The following is a 19,635-nucleotide window of genomic DNA, read 5'->3' on the forward strand; positions in this document are numbered from 1 at the left end:
ATGCATTCTTTCTGAAGAATAGAATGTCTGTTGATGAACCATCACGTTCTGCGTGTTTTTATTTTTCTTTCAAGGACTGTTCGAGAGATCATTAAAGAGATGTAGAGGTTGAGAAAGTTAGCTGTTGAACTGTGAGAAGAGTGGAAGTGGAACTGATTCGGTCACTGTAAATTCACTTCTCACAATTTTTGAACGAAAACTGTGTCTTTGCAAGTTGAGAAGTTCGACAGTCATAAGTCATCTTGATAATTGAAGCAAAAAATGACTTCACCTTGTGCTGTGGCACTGTTGTTGATTGATTTTGGTTCCCATTCTGCAAATTCCAATAACAATCAAATATTTCATTCTGAAATTAGGGACAAGGAATTGTTATTAAACCAAAAATTTACTCTTCAACAATTAGGCAAGAAGAAATGGTTGAACAATCGAGATTTAGAATATACCAAATTCTTCCCAATTGAATTTATGAATGACAAATCCTTTGTATTGAATCATCTCGTAAAATATGGAAAAGGACTGCAATGGGCGTCCAATGCACTCCGAAGTGATCGGAATTTTGTATTGCAAGTGGTGCAACAACAAGGCTTAGAGATTCAGTTTGCTTCCAAAGAATTGCACAACGACCAGGAAATAGCCTTAGCTGCCATCAAGCAAAACCATCGTGCCATGAAATATGTTTCATCTTCATTGGCCAACGATAAGGAGTTTGTTTTGAAAGCAGTACAACTGAATGGAAAAGCTGTTCAGAAAACTCCTCTCCGAGAAGATAGAGAAATTGTATTAGCTGCAGTCCAGCAAGATGGTGAGGTGATGAGGGATATAGGTGATGACTTGGCGAGCGATTTAGAAATTGTTCTTGCAGCCGTCAAACAAAACAAAAAAGCATTACGTTATGCACATAACATGCTTTTTGAAGATCCAGAAAGTGCATTGACCATCCTCCGAGTCGTGTTTCCAGACCTAGACTCGGTGGATTATTCGAACAAAACAATCATGCTTCCACTTGTGAAAGAATTTGGCTTTATATTGCAATTCGTATCTGATGAACTAAAGAACGATAGAGAGCTAGTGCTGAATGCTGTCACAAGTGATGGTTTGTCCATTGAGTGTGCATCTGATGCTTTGCAGAACGACAGGGATATTGCACTGGCTGCGTTTCGACAAGATGCCTCTGTATTTCAAATTCTGTCAGAAGAATTGATAAATGACAAAGAGATCGCTTTACATGCAGTTAAGGAGAGTGGAAGTTTGTTACCATACGCCTCAGTCACATTACAGGGAGACAAAGAAGTTGTGCTAGCTGCTGTCAGTCAATATGGTTTTGCTCTTGAATTTGCATCGACTGAAATGAAGAATGACAAAGAAGTAGTATTGGCAGCTATACGAGAACAGGGCTATGCTCTTAACTATGCATCAGATGAATTAAAGAATGATAAAGAAGTAGTATTAAATGCAATACGACAAAGAGGAGATGCTCTCGCAATGGCATCCAATGAAATGGAAAGAGATTTGAAAACTGCGTTGGAATCTATCATATTCGATTCTCAAACTCTGTTTGCTGCAACCGAGTTGTTGCAAAAAGACTTCTTGTTGCAAGCTGCCAAACATGGATGTGAAGCAGTATTAAGTTGCGCAACAAAAGAATTGGCAAGGGACAAAGAGTTCGTGTTGGAAGTGGTCAAACACAACGGACTTGCAATTGCACATGCAGACAAAGAATTTCAACGAGACAACGAAATCATTTTGCAAGCCGTGAGAAACAATGGATATGCATTGAAACTTGTAAGCAAGGGATCGAATACTTATGCAGACCTTTGGATGGAAGCAGTGAAATGTAATGGATTTGCTTTCGATTATAGTAATGAGTTGTTTCAAGTACGAATGGAACACTGTTATTTTGGTGCGTATTTGGGAGGATCCTCTTCATGATGATGTTTCATGTAAACTCTGCAATGTTAAATGTCACTTGTAACATGTATTCAAAGAAGCATTTAATTCATGAAAACATTAGGATGAACTGACTCTTCGATCCTTTGGACGTTTTCTGTCGTTATCCCATGACCTCATAATTAGAACTCAATTTCACACCTTCCAATTACACAACATGACATGTCACTCATCATCAACCGTTTTTTAAAAAGAAAAAAATGTCTTCACAACATCCAACCTTTCATAAAATTCAATTCGTTCCTGCTGCAACTGCTTCGAAACATCTCAAACAACTCTCCTCTCTTCAACAACAGAGTTCAAACTCCAACTCCCGACCACAACATTCGAATTTTGAATGTGGTCGATTTTTACCTTCTCGTTTTCAATCACAATTTATACAATTTCAATTGACCGAACACGAATTTACACAATGTATCGTAAGAGCCAACCGAATTGTTCATGAATTTCAACACATGATGAATCGTTTGGATGAAACCAATTCTTCCGAAGGCAACTCCCAAAATGGAAAGTTGTTCAAAATTCTTGCATGGTTGTCGAGTCTTCCTTCATGTGGACTCTCTCTCCTCATTCTATATCATTTATGGCCCAAATTGAAAAAAAGAAAACGTTTAGAAAAGATCCAACAACTCCGTGTGCTCTGTAAACAAAAACTCGAACAATTCATTGAAGAAGAAAATGAAACTTTTTCAGAAAAGGAAATTCGTTTGGAATTGGTCTTTGGACCTGTTCAGTATCCCATTCTGAATGAAGACGACAATGAACTGATGGAACCTCATACAACCTTGTCACAACGTTCTCATTCTATGGATGGAATGACTGAAATGGTTGAAACCATGAGTAACGATGGAGATGCAGCAGATTCCAATTCGTATGAAGATCCTTTCACAACTGTCAATGAAAAGCGTATGGATCATAGTTTAGAAGATCATGATGAGAAATTTTCCATCAAGAATCAACAACATGATGATTACAATGATGGAAGTTATATTTTGAAGAGAAATGCAAAAAGTGAATTAACCAAAAGTCAATTATTGAAAGGATTGATCAAGTCACCTCGTCGACATTATCATTTATCGTCACAAGACACCAAATCGAGTGGTACCACTTCAACAGCACCTGAAAATAGTTCTTCTTGTCTATCCACAGCTCATTCACACATCACAAAACTTCCAACTATTGAAATATTTGAAGAAAATCAAGTGCCACACATTCGATTTATTTCAAACAATCGAAAAAGTGTGTATTTAATGGATTATTATCGAACGGCTCAACGAGATTCTTCAAATTTGAATTCTCCAGCCTTGTTGTTTAAGAGAAACTTTTCCGATGTGGAAGAAATGTCAGGTAGTTTGAATGAGGAGAATAATTTATTTCCATCGGAATTGAAGGGAGTGCAATTTGATTATACGAATTTCCATCCATTGAATCCTTATCGAAAAATTTAAATGGACTTTTTCAATTTTGTCATTCAAAATTAACAAATATTTAACTAAGTGAGACTTTCGAAAATGGTTTAAAACTCCCTAAATTTTGTGATCTAATATTCCACTAATTGATACATGAGAAATTGTACATTGAAAGAGTAAATTACATAGTTCATTGTTTACATTCATTGGAATTTTCCTTGAAATTGCAAAACGTTTGGTTGACCAGGAAAATTTATCCATTTTCAGACAAAAATTGTAATCATCATTCCAACCAACGAAATGATTCCAAAAAAATGTCTCAAGAGAGTTTTCAACAACAACAACAGCAACTTTCTCAACCGAGTGATGATCAAAGAAGGCTTGCTCAACTCATTTCCCATCTTTTTCCATCAAACGCCACTTGTCATTCCGATCCCAACAACTCCCTCTCTCTTCATTCCTGTTCAGGCTCCTCCAATCCATATCCCTATGGATCCATACAACCCTCCACCAATGATCCAAAGAATTGTCTTTCATGTTACGCCATTTCTTCCAATCAAATGATTCAACACACTCTCGAAAGATACGAATCCGAAACACATCGCAACATTCGAAACAGAATTTACGAGTTGGTTCGGAAAAATCCAAAATTATTTGAGAGAAGATTTGGATTGACTAAGGACGAAGAGCGATACTTGTCACACGATCGTTTGGAATTTATCATTCAACAATTGAAACCATTTGAAATGGAACATTTTAAAACAGATCCGAAAAGAATTTTCACAGTTTTGGAGACTTTGAGTATGATTGATTTTGGAAGTTGTGGACGGTGTATGATTCATTTTGGATTATTTGGAGCTTCGATCTTGTTTTTTGGAACTGAAAAGCATCAACCATTCTTGCAAAGAATTGTGAAAGATTTGAGTCGAGATTTCTTTGGAATGTTTTGTATGAGCGAATTGAATCATGCTTCGAACGTTCAAGCCATTGAAACTCGTGCCATTTACGATCATTCGACGAAAACTTTTCAAATTGTGACACCTAGTGATTCTGCCGTCAAAGTTTGGTCGGGAGGTGCTGCCTTATTGGCCACATGGGCCATTGTTTTTGCACAACTCATTGTCAATAATGAAAATAAGGGTGTTCATACCTTCTTGGTTCCCATTCGTTCTGAAAAAGATCATTCTGTTTTACCTGGTATTCGAATTCGAGATTTGGGATCTAAAATTGGACTCAATTCATTGGATAACGGAAGAGTTTGGTTCGATCATGTCACTATCCCTAAAGATTACTTGTTGGATCGTTTTGGAACCATCACCGATGAAGGAACTTACAAAACGTCCATTCCTGACGCTGGATTGAGATTCTTGAGTCATGTTTCGGCATTGTTGATTGGAAGAATCATGACAGCAAGTTCGAGTATTTTAGCTTTGAAATTGGCTTTAGAAATTACTTTGAAACATGCCATTCATCGAAAGCAATTCGGCCCAACACTCGATAAGGAAGTTCCCATTCTATCGTATCTGAGTTATCAACGAAGATTTTATCCATATTTGGCATTTACATATGTCATGCAATTTGCTGTCGAGGATTTGAAAATGAGATATGAAAAACCTTCTAAAGGTGCTGAAAATAAGATGATGCACACTTTGGCAGATTGTTTGAAAGCTAAATGTAGTGAAACAGCATTCAATGGATGTCAGGAATGTCGAAAAGGAGCAGGTGCTCAAGGTTTTTTATCTGTGAACAGAATTGGAGAAATGAGAACCATTGCAGATGCATCCTTGACTTATGAAGGTGATAACACCATTCTCTATCAAACTGCTGCTAGAAATTTAATGAAGAGAGGATCCACAATTCCCAAATTGAAGAAATTAACCAACTTGTGGGACTTGCAACAATTACAGCAAATCTTTGAATTCAGAGATGCAACCATCGAACAGGCATATGTGAAAAAAACGGCACTACTTGCCAAAAAAACAAACAATGCCTTCGAGGCCAGTGTTCGTACTCAGGATCTCGCTCTCAAACTTTGCAATTCCTATGTGGAAAATCATGCCATCAAAGTGTTCATGAAAGAAGCATTGGAATCTCTTTCACAAGAAAACAAGAATCTTGGACAAGTTTTAGAAAGACTGGCACTTTTGCTTGTCTTTACTTGGATTCAACAAGATGGATTCTTCTTGCAGCATGGATTAATTTCTAGTGAGCAGTATGGACAATTGGATGACATGATTAATTCTATTTGTGAAGAGTTGACACCACTCGTGCCAATGTTGATCAAGAGCTTTAACTTCCCAGAGGATATTGTCACCAATGTGCCCATGGGTCCAAAACTTGTGGAAATGATGGCCTATGATAAGATCTATGATTAAATAATTCAGAAAATCCAAGTGACGAATTCGAATTATTTTGAATTAGATATTACGAATTATTTTCGTCATTGATGTATTATTAATAATTATTATTTTCTGTCTGTTCCTACATGACCACACAGCTCTTTTTCTTTTTTGTTCGATTCTCCAAAAATTGTGTAAATCCATCATTGATCACTGCTTTAAAATCTAGAGTAATTTTAGCACTACACTCAATATATCCACATGCTTGAACTTTTGTTGCAAATTTTCTTGCTTCTATATATGAAACAGATTCACCATTATTTGGCAAGGCAATCGAATCACGAGGAGACATTGTGTCACAATCTTCTTCCATAAAAAGCTCTCGTGGAGTTTTTGGCAGAAATTCAGCTTCAAATTTTTCTGCTGACACTGAATGTCTAAAATAATTGGTCCAAGAGTCTTTGGTTGGCATGGAACGAGATCGATTGGTTGAATAACCTCGAGATCGATTGGGTGACGTGTTTGTTGGCTGATCTTGCTGTTTTTCTTTAGATGGTGAAAAATCAATTTCAATCTCATTGGAATCAATTACAATATCGACCGTACTACCATTCGATCCATCCGTTGTTGTTGAATTTAGAGCTAGTGGAGAATTTCGATTATTTACAGGAGAAGGAGGTGAATTGGTGGCCCCTACAATTCCATCTTTGGACTTTCCCAATGCATTCAAAATACTGAGCCCAATATTTCTCTTTTTCACAAATGAGGATGGACTTGATGACGAACCTGTTGGTGATAAATTTCCTCGACTTTCATTCATCATGGAACTCCTCGAGTTTGAAAAGCTACCACCACCACCACCGCTACTGGTGATATCCAATCGGCGAGTGTGTGGTCGTGCGGTCATGGGTCGATCATAATTCGACGAGGAGAAGGAATAATCAGAACCCATACTTCCACTCAATTCATCCAATTCTCTCATTGATAAATTCGAGTCACTCTTAGCTGTCTTAGGAGGTGTCGACGATGCAGATGCCGACACTGGAGAAGAATTTAGTGAAGTTCGATGAATAATTGATTTCCGATTGCCACTAGTACTTTTTTGCTGTGATGGAAAAATTCGTCTCAAATCCGTCTTACATCCCACAACGAGATATGAAACTTCAGGACAATATTTAGTAATCTCAGGAATCCATTTCTTTTTGATACTTCTTAATGTCTCGGGTCGTGACACGTCAAAACACAAGAAAAATAAATCGACATTACTATACGATAACGGTCTCATCTCTGCATAACTATCTAAACTACTCAATTCCCACAAAACTAAATGGAAATCTGTTTGATTACTATTAATACTAGTTGAAAACGATTCAATGATGGTTGGTGTATAGGTTCGTTCAAATGCATTGGAAATGTATCGATTGATTAGTGACGTTTTTCCAGATTGTTCATCTCCTAGTACCACAATTTTATAATGAATCTTGTCAGCTCCAGAGATCGATAATGATTGTGCCGAATTATTCTCCAATATTTGTTGTGCTTCTAAATGAGCTTCCAAATACAAATTGGACAAAGACTCGGTTCGGGTGTGATGATGATGCGTTCTGACTTTTGATGACCCAGTCGATGAAGAGGAAATATTTCTCGAATGTTGATAATGTTGTTGTTGTTGTTGCTGAGAAGATGACTCTAAATTTGATGATGATGACGATGATGGTATGGAATTGACATCTGAAGTGAGAGAAATGACGGATGGGGATTTTCTTCCGATCGTTGTTGTGCCGTGAGGATTGGAATGATGAAAATGATGGGAGGATGTAATGGTTGTTGTTGTGGTTGAGAGGGAATTAGAGGAGGAAGAAGAGAGAGGACTAGTTATGGTTGGAATGGGAGGAGAGGAAGAGGTGGTCGTTGAAGTAGACGGAGGTAATTGCCCGGAGGCAGTAGTGGAAGACATTTTTTTCAGCTAACTGTCATCTGTCGCATAGATCCGTTTTAGTTATTCCATCAATTTTCTAAATCCAAATATTTGGTACAGGAGAGACAACACCTCTTTTGTCTTTTACCAAGTTTTTTGTACACACACATTACACTACTTGAGAAAACAACTTGTGAATACTCTTATCAGGTTTCAACAATGTGGAATAACCTTTCGAATAGGAAGAGGAGGAAGTATTTGACAACACACTGCTTTCGTTTGTGTTGTTGAGGCTTTTTCGAAGAGATGAATTATCATCGTTTTTTGGTTGTGGAGTTTTCATGTAATCTCTTCTCATGACGTTTCTCTTTTCAAATCGTTCTGCCTGTCGTTGCAGAGAATTTGTTTCTCTCAATAACGAAACGTATTGCGAAACCAGAGGACTTGATTTCTTGCTATGAGAATATGCTTTAAACACGCCCAAATGTTTACATTCTTTTCGTGTGGTGGATTTGAGTGTGACATTGTCGCCTTCTCCAATTTCATACCATGCTTTTTTTCGAACTGTTGCCACGTCCTTAATATCGTATGATTTAGGTGAATGATTCTTTTCATGTTTCTGTTTAGCTTCTCGCAACACTTTCAATTCAAAATGTAATTCTTCATCGCGTTCATCATACTCAATGATTTGTGCCAATTCTTCGGTTGTGAGATTCGCTCCTTGTGCGAACGCTTCAACAATTTGTGCTTTCCTATTTGCCTTGACAAGCTCAATGAAATTCATTTCCTCTTCGTGAAACATTTCAAAAAGATTGTAACGCGGTGAATATGTATTCTCTTCAATTTTTGCAAGTACATGATTCAATTCGTCTTGTTGTTTCTTGACAGTTGTTCTCTCCTTAACACCAGAGCACACTGTTAGAACTGCTTTTTGGAATTTTTGTTTGACTGTCAACTTGCAGTTGTCAGAAGAAGTGGTCGGTAGTTTTAGCTCAACTTTGTATTTCCAAACATTGTCCAAACAAGGTTGTCGAATCGAGTCCAAGCCCAAACTCCAAATCTGAAATTGTGTCACGATGGTTCGTTGGAATTCAGCAGTTTCAAATTGCTCAGAGCTATCAGGAAAGTTATAGCCAAAGCTCATAAATACAGATTTAGCCATCACCTCAATATACATTTCATCAAAACCGTAGGAAATATTATGTTTGGATTCAAATTGGCGTGCTGCAATAAATTTTACGACCATTTCTGCATAGTTGTTGGCAATTCTATTTTCGACTTGAATAAATTCTTGTGCCAAGGCTTCAAATCTTCGTTGTGACCATTCTTGCGCCTTCTCTTGATAGTATTTCGATTTCTGAAGGCGAAGAAAAAAGTCGTTGCTATGATGTATCTTTTCCAAACACATGTCCAAATTGGTCATGTAGTATTCAGTACTCTTTGACACCAGGTATTGATGCCCAAATAATTTTACATAAAACCACCAAAATGCATCCAATAGAATATTTTGGTTTTGTTCTGAAAGCAATACTTGATTCACATGAATTTTTGATTGTGACGGTGCATGATCTGACAAGAATGAGGGAAAATAAATATTCAACACTTGCTTGATCACGAATGAAGGATGGAGTGGTTTTTTTCGAGGAAATTTACAAGTGGTTGCAAAGTCTTTTGGAAATTTACATTGCTCAATGGACTGTTGGGATGAATCGAATAACCAGTGAGGTAATAAATCAAGTCTAAAATCGATATCTTCAATTTCAATTTGAATTTCTTTCTTGTCGTCCACTTCTGTCAGAAAGGTATTGGGAGGTTTTTGTGTTTTCGGAATTAAGGTACTTGGCACCGAATTCGATAATGATAAATTAGTACTTGATGAGGATGTTCTAGTAAAGGCTGGACGAGTAATCGGAGAAGGTAGTAATGTATTTCCAGAAGGAATTGGAGACGAAGCATAGGAGCGAGGTGGTGATATGGGAGATACAGGAGATACAGGTGTTGGAGATCGGGAAGAAACCTCTATAATTTTCGGCAACAGATCGGTCGGCACTTCTTTCAAATCTTTAAACGACCGATTCGTAAAGGAGGAAACTCGAGTGAGAGAGTATCGTGATGGAATGGCTGGTTTTTCGGCATTCTTGGAATGACCATTTGTCGATGAAGTATTAGTGGATTCATCGGAATGAGGAACTACAATTTGCAAAATGGGAATCAAACTATCGGAAACTCGTTCATCTTCAAAGAGTCTGGAGTTAATGATGGGTGTAGATCGAGTCGTTTCTAGTTGATGATTTTGATTCGGGCTGTTTGAGCGAGCTACTTGCAGTGATGGCTGTAGATGCATTTTTTTCAACCTAAAAACTTCTTTCCACGCCTTCTTTGCGATTGCTTGATCATTTGAACAATTGAACTCCTTCTAACGACCAATTCGAAATGAAAAGTTCTCCATTCAGTGAGTTTACGCAAACTCCATAAGGATAGCTCAATATCTTACGATCTTCAAAGGATTTCAAGATATTTCCTTCCAAGTCCATTACTACCATTACATAATGCATGGTATCACATATAATAATAGTCTTTGCCACGGGATCATAACAAATTCCTCTTGGAGAGTCAAAAACGCCTTTGGAAAGGACGACTTTCGACTCAAAAGTATGTAATGCCCGCTGAGTAAATAACTGAACTAGGCCATTCAATGTAGAAACAATTAACTCTCCCTTCTCTGTTATGTCAATACCACAAGGTGATGAAATTTTGGAAATTTTTCCAACTTGTTGACCATTGCTTGCTTTCAAAATGATCACACTATCACTTCCGCAACTAGCTACGTAAATGAATTTCTCCGAAAATGATTCAGTGTTTCTGCTAATTGTAATTCCAGAAAGTATGTGACCACCTTGGACGTTTTGAATCCAGATGGGACTACAGTTATTTCCGTTTTGAATCAAGGCTTTCACATCATATTTGTATAAATTACCATCACAATCACAATCAAATATTAAAGCATCATTCTGTTGTCCATCATAATTCTCCTCGACGCATAAACATCGTGGTGGATTGACTGTTCTAAAAGCCGATAATTTTTGTTTTGAGTACAACTCATAAAATTGAATACACTGATCATAATATTCTACAATAATGATACAATTCAAATGGTAGGAAATTTTCACGTCGGGACAACCTGGACGTTCCTTGTTTGCTGATGGAATTTGTCCACAATGTATGAACCGATTTGAAAATCCAACCCGAAGAGGCGCTCTTAATTTATTTACAAGCAACAAGAGCGTGAAACGCGTGTCGGAATAGAGTGTATCAAGATTTGGAATTATAAAATCAACAAGATGAATGGTTACCAGCGACTCGTGTTGAGACATTTTTGGCTGCTACCCTTCCGAGTTCAACCCAACAAAATTTTCGCGAGTGTTGTCGTTTACTGCTGGTTTTTCCTGATAACTTTGGAAAAAAAATGGCAACGAGACTCTCCACCACACCACAACAACCATCACTTCTGGAAGCCTTTCTGTTCATGAATCAGGATGACCCAGCAGCTTCAAACACAAGTGGAGATTTTGGTAATGAATTTGTCATTCATGAAAATAGTTGGCTTATTCCAAAATATTATCATGAAATGTTCAGTGAGAGTTCCGACAGCTCAACCACCTTGAATGAATTATCCAAATGGATCAATTCTAACAATCTTTCAGATGTTCTCATCAAAAATAGAGCCAGTTATTTGATGGCAACTCATTTTCTTGTTACGAAACAAATTTCACAATTTCAACAAGCTTTTACCCTTCTGTACCGATCTGCCGACGTCTATGCTCCCTCCCAGTACAATGTTGCTCAATTTTTCGATGTTGGTATTGGAATGCCTCAAAGTTTAGAAACTGCTTTTGAATGGTATCATTTGGCGGCTCAGCAAGGGCTAGTTTATGCAGAATTTATGTGTGCTCAAATGTATGAATTTGGAGAAGGTGTAGATGACATTGATTACGTACAGGCCTTTGAATGGTATTTGAAAGCTGCAGCGAAAGGACACCCAACCGCGTATCATAATGTGGCCTCCTTTTATTATTACGGAAAAGGGAATGCAGTGCAAGTTAATCATGCATTGGCATTTGAATATTACAAAAAAGCAGCAAAGTCTGGCATTGCTCACTCTCAATCTCAATTGGGATACATGCACTTGAAAGGAGAAGGAACTAGCAAGAGTTCACAAAAAGCATTTAAATGGTATTCAAGAGCAGCAGATCAAAATTTTGCACGCGCTCAGTTGAACCTAGGAAAGATGTATGAATTTGGAGAAGAACAAGTGACACCACAAAATGATGCTATGGCATTGGCATGGTACATGAAAGCTGCAATTCAAGACAATGCAGATGCACAATATGCAGTTGGAAGATTTATGTACGAAGGTAAAGGACTTGTTGAACCGAATTTGAATTTGGCTTTGGAATGGTTTGAAAAAGCTGCAAATCAAGGTCATGAAGAAGCTCAATTGGTACTCATGAGAGCATTGCGAGAGGATGGAAATTAGGAAATTCAAATCATGCGCTTGATTACCATTCGATTACAAACTCAATAGCTAAATGTATGTTATTTATTGTTGATCATCACCTCAAGGAAAGTTCATTTCGGCCAAAATTGGAAATCGGCACAGATCAATGAAACACTCGTTCAATCCATCAGTCACGCAAGACTCAATATGATTATCTTTTCAAAAAAACATGCACAAACTCTCTCTGCTCCTCGTACTGAGCTGGCTATTTCTCTTCCAATTACTGTTGCATGTGAACGTGGTGGCAGCAACAACGTTTTACATGTCTCCAAATGGACGTGACAGAAACAATGGCCTCTCAACCACAAGACCATTCCAATCATTCTCGAAGGCATTTTCTACAATGTCCAGAGGTGATTCATTGATCTTGCTCGATGGTGTTTATTCTGAAAATGCTGGAACTGGTGTCATTGTTAATCCACTCAACGGAGGTTCAAGCTTGTCAGCACAGCCACTGTCAGGTGTCAATCTCACCATACCAACCATGATTCGAGCTCTCAATCCAGGACAAGTTCGAATCCAAGGTGGTTTACAAATTGGTACCTCCACACGAAAAGATACTTTTATTACAATTCAGGGAATCACCTTTGAAGGCGACTCGGTGATTGAAAATTGTGATTTTTGCACCGTTCAACAATGTGGATTTTACGGATCGTTGTGGATTGGAACCAATAATCACCAAATGGACAATCAGTACAATCTCATTGAAGATTGTTGGGTATGGGGTTCTCAACGACGAATTTTTGCAGGACTATTCCAATCGAATTACAATGTCTGGAGACGAGTTGTGATTCGAGGAGATGGTTGTGGAGTTCCTGCATGTGCGACCGCTCCCAATGTTGGATTCGCTGTTTATCAAGCTCATGACAATATCATTGAGAATGTTCTTGTGATGGATCGAATTTTGGCTCCAACAGATTCTTCATTTGCCGATTTTGCTGCGGCTTCTCAATCTCAAGATTCGAATTTTTTCAGTGGACGAAACAAATGGTTGGGCTGTATGTCCATTCATTCCCCTGATAGTGGATTTTATTTTGAACCAGATAGAACTCTCGATCCAACCTTTGTATTGCGTCATTGTGTGTCTGTGAATTCGAATGGAACTGGTTTTAACATGGCACGAAATGGTTCCAATCTTGTTTTGGAGAATTTAATGGCCATTCGCTCACAATGGGACGGAGTGAGAGTTGGACCTGAAGACGCTCTCTTGAGTGGTACCGTGCGAAATATTGTTTCATTTCAATCAGGACGTTATGGATTCAATTCAAAATTTGAGCCTTCCTATGTGAATGTGTTTGGTTCTGGTATTTCGAATTTTCAACAAACCAGTGGAACTCTTGGAGTTTCGACCACAGATCCAACTGCAGCAGGAGCTTTAAAGTATCCAGTTCGTATCGAAACAAATTCATTCCTTGATGGAGCTGGTTTCTCTGGTGAGAATATTGGAGCAGATATTTTACAAAAGTATGGGGATGACGGTTCTCGATTTGGAGATCTTTTTGTTGAACGACAAACAGTGTCCTTGTGGCCATGGCCATATGAAGATCGAATCAAAAAGGAAATGTGTAGTAATGGAACAACACGAGGTTTTTGTTCATTGGGAAGGCAATTGGATGGTGTCAGCTCTGTCACTTTGACTTCCTATATTTGGGAATTATTGGGAAATGCCATTCCTAATACCATATATCCATCATGCTTTGGTTTGACAGCTCCAAATCCAGGTGTGTGTTCGTCTCACGGCTTATGTGTGGCTCAGGACAATTGTGTTTGCAATACGTATTACTATGGACCACAATGTCAGTTTTCAAATTGTGCCAATCATGGAAACTTTTCTAACGTGACCATGACCTGCAATTGTTTTAGTGGATACACTGGCATGAATTGTGAAATTCCAATTTGTAACAACATTCCAGCCAATGACACTTCCAATGTTTGTTCTCGACATGGAACCTGTGTGGACATGAATGCTTGTATGTGCGAATCGGGTTACCAAGGTTCTGATTGTCAAATTCCATTGTGTTACGATATTTTGGCCTCCAATCCAACCGTATGTTCTGGACATGGAGCATGTATTGATTACAACCAATGTGTATGTGTCATGCCACCAAATGCCTACACGGGAGTTGAATGTGAAATTCCCATTTGTTACAATATATCTGCTACAGATCCAAGAGTTTGTTCTTCCCATGGAGCGTGTATTACTCCCGATCAATGCAGTTGTGCATCGCAATTTTTTGGATCTCAATGTGAACAAACCATGTGTTACGGAGTTTCATCTACGAATACCACCAAAGCATGTTCTGGAAATGGACAATGTGTCTCATTCAACAATTGTCAATGTCGAGAGGGGTTTACTGGCTTGCAATGCGAAACTCAAACTTGTTTCTCAAAGGCAGCGAATGATAGTTCAGTATGTCATTCACACGGTCGATGCGTTGGTCCCGATCAATGTCAATGTGATATCAATTGGATTGGATTTGATTGTTCTGTTTTTGCATGCATTCCAGTCATAGATGGTACGACTTTGAATCAAACGTTGCAATGTAAGAATGAAAATGATACAGGAAATATTAAGCAAGAGCTACAAGTACAAACACTCTCAAATATTACTCAATTAGATTCAAAGAATGTCACATTTTCAACGTTTCAAAACATTCTCGTTTCATTTCCTTCGAATATTTCCTCTCAAATTGGAAACAACCAAGTAACAACCATTTCTTAATAATTGCCATTTCACAAAACATTTCTCAACCTATGCATTCTGAAGTGATATCTCCAATTGTGCAGATTGTACTTTCGAAAGGAAATGGTACGTCACTGAGAGTTCATGATCTGACAAACTACATTGAAATTTCTTTTTCGAACATTACGATCAAAGACGACACTGTGGATTATGAATGTGTGTACTTTGATGAAATTTCACACGACTGGAGCTCGGATGGGATGTCATCCCAATACGATTCGAGAACATTGACCATGAAATGTCTCACATCTCACTTGACATCTTTTGCAGTTATTGATTTGAATTTCAAAAAAGCTGTCAATAATCAACCAAAACCCAACACACCACCTTCATTCTCAATCAAGAAAGATGCAAATGGTAATGTGGATGCCACTGCTGCCATTGCTGCAACAGTCTCTATTTTGGGTTCAGTACTTGTGTGTGGAATCATCATTTCAATTTCAATTGCCATTGTTGCTGTAGCCATGCGATCACGAAAGAGCCATGTTTGACCATGAATAAATTGAATGATTTGTATTAAAATTCATTCTTGAACCATTGTTGCCGTCTCTTCGTTAAGATTTTCTAAAACATTGTTCTCTGCTGGGGCAGAGGTTATTTCGACATTTTCATGAAAGACGCCGACAATGGTTTCTCCATGCTTCATGGTAATGAAATAATCACTGGGGAGTTTTCTCTCGATCAATCCCTTTTCCAATAATTGTTTGGGCTCCATGACTGGCTCAAGTGTTAATATAAAAGTTCCCCAGTGCATTCCTATTTTCAAGGTGAATTTTGTGACAATAGAGATCAATAGAATGTTATGCATGGAACTGTGGAAAACCATCCTAAAACTTACCAATGCTTTTCTTTGCACCAACTTCTTGAGCAATGGTTATCGCTTCTTCAGGATCCACATGTTGGTCCTTCAAAAACTGCCTTGGATGATATGCTCCGATTGGAATAAACGCTAAATCAATGGGTCCAAAGCGTTTTCCAATTTCTGTAAATGTCTGTGAATTGTAACCCGTGTCACCAGCATGCCAAAATTTCACACTTTTACCACTGTCAATCGTCTGTTCATCTCTGTGTATCACAGATTTAAATTCAATTCCCCACGAGCCCCATAGAGCCTCGTTTCGATCTGCAAAACTTCTAGATCCCCAATGTTGAGCTGGTAAAAATTCAAATCGAATTTCACTTTCAACACTTATCAAAGAGTTATTTGCATGTTTTGCAGAAACCTTAAAAGTCACATCTTTCCACCAATCCAATTCATATAATTTTGAATTCATCTTTTCTTGATTCAAATACCCACTTTGCATCCATTTATATTTACACTTGTAAGGCAACAAAATGATTGGATCATGATACTTTTGAAGGTCACGTATGGATGCTTCACATAAATGATCGTAATGATTATGTGACACACAAACGAAATGAATTGGAGGTAACTTGGCAATATCATCGACTGGAATTTTCTTAATTCTTTTAGGTCCAAAAAACGAAACGGGACTACATCTCTCAGCAAATACTGGATCTGTCAAGATGTTAATCCCACGGTATTGGATTAAAAATGTGGAATGACCAATCCATGTCACTTGATAAGTTGTTGAGCTCTTGTCAAACTCATGTTGAGTACTGATCGGTTGAGTGTCAGCATTCACGACTGTATGGAATGGATGAGGTTGAAATAATAAATCCCATTGAGGTTGTAACTGAGGTAATTCTTCATCTGAAGGAACACTAGGTCGATTTGGTAATTGTTTCAATATCGAGAAATAATCGCTCATGGATTTTTCGTGTGTGATGCCAATCCATGGATCGAAAAACTTTTCGGGTTCAATTTTATATTCTACATGAGAGGATGGTTCTGTCGTGTCATGATTATTGTTGTTGTCAGAATGATTGAGTTTTTGAATAAATTCTGAAAGTGATTTCTTCTTACGATCGGAAACGACCCAATGAGAAGGAATCAATGAATTCACAAGAGTAGTAGTACCACTACTATTGGAAGAAGCGCTCGTTGAAGCCGAGGATGGTATTAGGAGAAGATCATTGGTAGAACCTCCACGGACATGTTCAATAGTGACCTCGGAAAAGAGGTATTGTGACTTGTTTGTGGATGCTACTCTGTCTGACATTTTGGTGATAATTGATTGTTTTTTTGTTGTCGTGTTGCTGGAATCGAACAGTTTTCAAATGCGCTGTAAATTGTGCGCTCGCATTTCAGGACAGCGAGGAGTGTTTTTAAATGCACGTTCTGAAAGTTCTGAAGTTTGTTTGAAACGTGTTGGAAGGAGGAAATGGATGATTCACATGATTGCACATTCATATATATCAAATTTGTTAGTCATGCATATATTGGAGTGCTTTACAACATTTGTTTTTTACAACATTCTTAATCCACATAGTAAGCATGATGTATTTAGAGCAATTCATTCACTTTCTGAATGAAAAGAGTGCCTCGTTCTTCAGTGTATGCTTCCTCTCTGGTCTTGTACAATAAGGTTCCATCTTTGGCAAACACACAAATACAAATCTTGTCATCACTCTCAATGCCGAGAGCTTGTCTGAATTTCACCTGATCCGTATGAATCAAATAGGTACGTTGTCGAATGAGATCATCTACAGTTCCGTAACGAACAGCCTCAAATATTCCTCTACCAATTTATTCATTCCAAAAGAATATATTTGTAAAAAGCATCCATCATTCATGAATATTGAAATTCAAATAGGTTCAGTTGGGAACGTTAACACATTGAGATGATAAGCCTACCTTGCCAAGAGCCAATACATTTCCGGCTTTTCATCATCATGAATAATTTTGATCCCGATGATGATGAACAAGATGAATGAACAAACAACAACAACAACCTACCAGCAATGGAAATACATTAAAATCCACATCCTTCTCCTTCCATTCTCCTCCTTCTCGTTTCATATCTGCAAAAACAGCTTGCCAAGTCTTGGTATGTTCCTTTTGCTCTTTTGAAAATCCAAACACTGCAATATTAATCTTCTTGGAAAAGCTCGATGGGAATGAATGTTCTTCTCTCGATTCAATTTGCATACCCGAGATGGTAGGAAGTGTGGGTTGTTGGGACATTTTTTATTGTTGTTACTCGAGGCTTTTTGCCGAATGCAATCGTGGAATTTCCATAAATGAACAATTAAGAATATTTGAGAAGTAACGGGAGTTTCTTGAATGTATAGAAGATACATCTCTTGATACAGGTACTGAAGAAGAAGAGGAAAGTAGTATTCACTAGATTCTTAACATTGTCACATTTTTGAATCTTACGGAATCACACAAGTGACAAATGGCATGTGTTTAAAAAATTCCTTTTTTGTTATCAAGGACAAGTCTTGTTTTGGATAAACAATCAAAACCAATGGGCCTTGGCAGAGACACCACAAACTACGCCTGAGCGTAAAGTGCAAAAACTGACGAAGAAAAAATTCGGCTCGTTTTAGTAAGTCCCGGAGTCAAAAAAAATGGAGTGATTGGTCTGTGGTGTTGTTTTCTGCTTCTCACACAAAAAAACACACCAACAACACACAACAACATGGAAGCTGAATTAGTGGTCATTGAAGAGGGTACTGTGCCTCTATACTGTGTAAGTAATTGATTATCCATATTACCACAACAACAACAACATCAAACAACAATTTCAACACCGACACTAATCTTTACCTCAGCTTGGTGTTTCTGATTGTGATTCGAGTTGCGAAACAAATAGTAATCACGTAAGTACTAGTGAATATCGTTCACCTTGTATTGATCTCAATTATATCAAGGCCTATGAATCACCAGCATTGGATAGCCAATCCACAACGAACCAGAGTACGAACAATGTAAGTATTATGTTTGTCCATTATTCAGTAGTAACACATTTCAAGATTCCTTCATCATCAAGCATCGAGATGAACACTTCTCAGCCATCATCACCAGTAATAACTACTACCTCTACAGTATGTTTCAAATTTGTTGCAATGTGTTTGCTTAACTTGTTCAGGAATGGATCTTCACAGACGAAACTATGTCATTTCCACCTTGCTGTCTATTGCCTAGCACAAGCAGCTTCTCTGGTATTGTTGATGAGACACAATGTACGATAACACCAAACAACAAATGTGATGATGACAATATTTCCCAACAGAGCAAAAAACGAAAATCAAGAACCACAGATGAAGCTGCTGAAGACACTCACAAGGAATATCAATTCACTTTAGAGAAAGGACTGTTTGAATTTGTACCAAAATATAATTCCTTTAAAGAAGTACCAGATGAGAAGAAACAAATTTATGGAATTATATGGGAACAGTTCGCCAAATGTGCAAGAAATATTATTTATCAACATCTACAGATGAGATGTTCAAACTCCATCAGCCATGAAACGGTTGGATGTTGCAACCCAAACGTGTTTTATCTTGCTCTGAGGGGAACAAAGGCTAAATATTACCAATGGTATCAAGACATTTTGTGGAATGGCCTAAAGAAGAGACAGAAGTGCATTCAATTCAGATTTACTGACAGTGTTCCTCCTTTAGACAAATGCAAGCATTGGTCTGAGTTGGAAATTACTCACTCACGTCTTACACGTAAATTCGGAAAGAAGATTACGAAACACAAGATGAAAATTGTATACATTTCTCTCACATGTAATGTGGAAACTAATCAAGTGTGGACATCGTTCAAGTTTGACAAAGAATTCGAGTTTGTACAATAAAACAATTGA

At 37.9% G+C, this 19,635-nt stretch overlaps 12 protein-coding genes across 12 annotated transcripts; 7 read left to right on the forward strand and 5 right to left on the reverse strand.

Moving 5' to 3' along the window:
* Nucleotides 1–261: 261 nt before the first annotated feature.
* Nucleotides 262–1,929, forward strand: C9374_007577 (uncharacterized protein; the record flags this gene model as incomplete). Its single annotated transcript, XM_044697557.1, has 1 exon — nucleotides 262–1,929. One exon carries the CDS (start codon nucleotides 262–264, stop codon nucleotides 1,927–1,929), a length of 1,668 nt encoding a protein of 555 aa, XP_044546201.1.
* Nucleotides 1,930–2,147: 218 nt separating this feature from the next.
* On the forward strand, nucleotides 2,148–3,395 carry C9374_007578 (uncharacterized protein; the record flags this gene model as incomplete). The annotated part of the gene is made up of 1 exon (XM_044697558.1): nucleotides 2,148–3,395. The coding sequence occupies one exon, from the start codon at nucleotides 2,148–2,150 to the stop codon at nucleotides 3,393–3,395; it is 1,248 nt and encodes a 415-aa protein (XP_044546202.1).
* A 275-nt stretch (nucleotides 3,396–3,670) lies between these two features.
* On the forward strand, nucleotides 3,671–5,731 carry C9374_007579 (uncharacterized protein; the record flags this gene model as incomplete). Its single annotated transcript, XM_044697559.1, has 1 exon — nucleotides 3,671–5,731. One exon carries the CDS (start codon nucleotides 3,671–3,673, stop codon nucleotides 5,729–5,731), a length of 2,061 nt encoding a protein of 686 aa, XP_044546203.1.
* A 106-nt stretch (nucleotides 5,732–5,837) lies between these two features.
* On the reverse strand, nucleotides 5,838–7,652 carry C9374_007580 (uncharacterized protein; the record flags this gene model as incomplete). Its single annotated transcript, XM_044697561.1, has 1 exon — nucleotides 5,838–7,652. The coding sequence occupies one exon, from the start codon at nucleotides 7,650–7,652 to the stop codon at nucleotides 5,838–5,840; it is 1,815 nt and encodes a 604-aa protein (XP_044546204.1).
* A 130-nt stretch (nucleotides 7,653–7,782) lies between these two features.
* C9374_007581 (uncharacterized protein) lies at nucleotides 7,783–9,957 on the reverse strand (the record flags this gene model as incomplete). The annotated part of the gene is made up of 1 exon (XM_044697562.1): nucleotides 7,783–9,957. One exon carries the CDS (start codon nucleotides 9,955–9,957, stop codon nucleotides 7,783–7,785), a length of 2,175 nt encoding a protein of 724 aa, XP_044546205.1.
* Nucleotides 9,958–10,006: 49 nt separating this feature from the next.
* C9374_007582 (uncharacterized protein) lies at nucleotides 10,007–10,987 on the reverse strand (the record flags this gene model as incomplete). The annotated part of the gene is made up of 1 exon (XM_044697563.1): nucleotides 10,007–10,987. One exon carries the CDS (start codon nucleotides 10,985–10,987, stop codon nucleotides 10,007–10,009), a length of 981 nt encoding a protein of 326 aa, XP_044546206.1.
* Nucleotides 10,988–11,079: 92 nt separating this feature from the next.
* On the forward strand, nucleotides 11,080–12,150 carry C9374_007583 (uncharacterized protein; the record flags this gene model as incomplete). Its single annotated transcript, XM_044697564.1, has 1 exon — nucleotides 11,080–12,150. The coding sequence occupies one exon, from the start codon at nucleotides 11,080–11,082 to the stop codon at nucleotides 12,148–12,150; it is 1,071 nt and encodes a 356-aa protein (XP_044546207.1).
* A 190-nt stretch (nucleotides 12,151–12,340) lies between these two features.
* Nucleotides 12,341–14,893, forward strand: C9374_007584 (uncharacterized protein; the record flags this gene model as incomplete). The annotated part of the gene is made up of 1 exon (XM_044697565.1): nucleotides 12,341–14,893. One exon carries the CDS (start codon nucleotides 12,341–12,343, stop codon nucleotides 14,891–14,893), a length of 2,553 nt encoding a protein of 850 aa, XP_044546208.1.
* A 32-nt stretch (nucleotides 14,894–14,925) lies between these two features.
* Nucleotides 14,926–15,405, forward strand: C9374_007585 (uncharacterized protein; the record flags this gene model as incomplete). The annotated part of the gene is made up of 1 exon (XM_044697566.1): nucleotides 14,926–15,405. One exon carries the CDS (start codon nucleotides 14,926–14,928, stop codon nucleotides 15,403–15,405), a length of 480 nt encoding a protein of 159 aa, XP_044546209.1.
* A 32-nt stretch (nucleotides 15,406–15,437) lies between these two features.
* On the reverse strand, nucleotides 15,438–17,037 carry C9374_007586 (uncharacterized protein; the record flags this gene model as incomplete). Its single annotated transcript, XM_044697567.1, has 2 exons — nucleotides 15,438–15,670; nucleotides 15,753–17,037. 2 exons carry the CDS (start codon nucleotides 17,035–17,037, stop codon nucleotides 15,438–15,440), a joined length of 1,518 nt encoding a protein of 505 aa, XP_044546210.1.
* A 284-nt stretch (nucleotides 17,038–17,321) lies between these two features.
* On the reverse strand, nucleotides 17,322–18,002 carry C9374_007587 (uncharacterized protein; the record flags this gene model as incomplete). Its single annotated transcript, XM_044697568.1, has 3 exons — nucleotides 17,322–17,556; nucleotides 17,673–17,698; nucleotides 17,775–18,002. 3 exons carry the CDS (start codon nucleotides 18,000–18,002, stop codon nucleotides 17,322–17,324), a joined length of 489 nt encoding a protein of 162 aa, XP_044546211.1.
* Nucleotides 18,003–18,462: 460 nt separating this feature from the next.
* C9374_007588 (uncharacterized protein) lies at nucleotides 18,463–19,626 on the forward strand (the record flags this gene model as incomplete). The annotated part of the gene is made up of 4 exons (XM_044697569.1): nucleotides 18,463–18,513; nucleotides 18,596–18,751; nucleotides 18,797–18,868; nucleotides 18,913–19,626. 4 exons carry the CDS (start codon nucleotides 18,463–18,465, stop codon nucleotides 19,624–19,626), a joined length of 993 nt encoding a protein of 330 aa, XP_044546212.1.
* Between the last annotated feature and the right edge of the window lie 9 nt (nucleotides 19,627–19,635).

The sequence above is a fragment of the Naegleria lovaniensis genome (genome assembly GCF_003324165.1).
Source record: "Naegleria lovaniensis strain ATCC 30569 chromosome Unknown tig030, whole genome shotgun sequence".
NCBI classification, from domain to species: Eukaryota; Heterolobosea; class Eutetramitea; order Acrasida; family Naegleriidae; genus Naegleria; species Naegleria lovaniensis.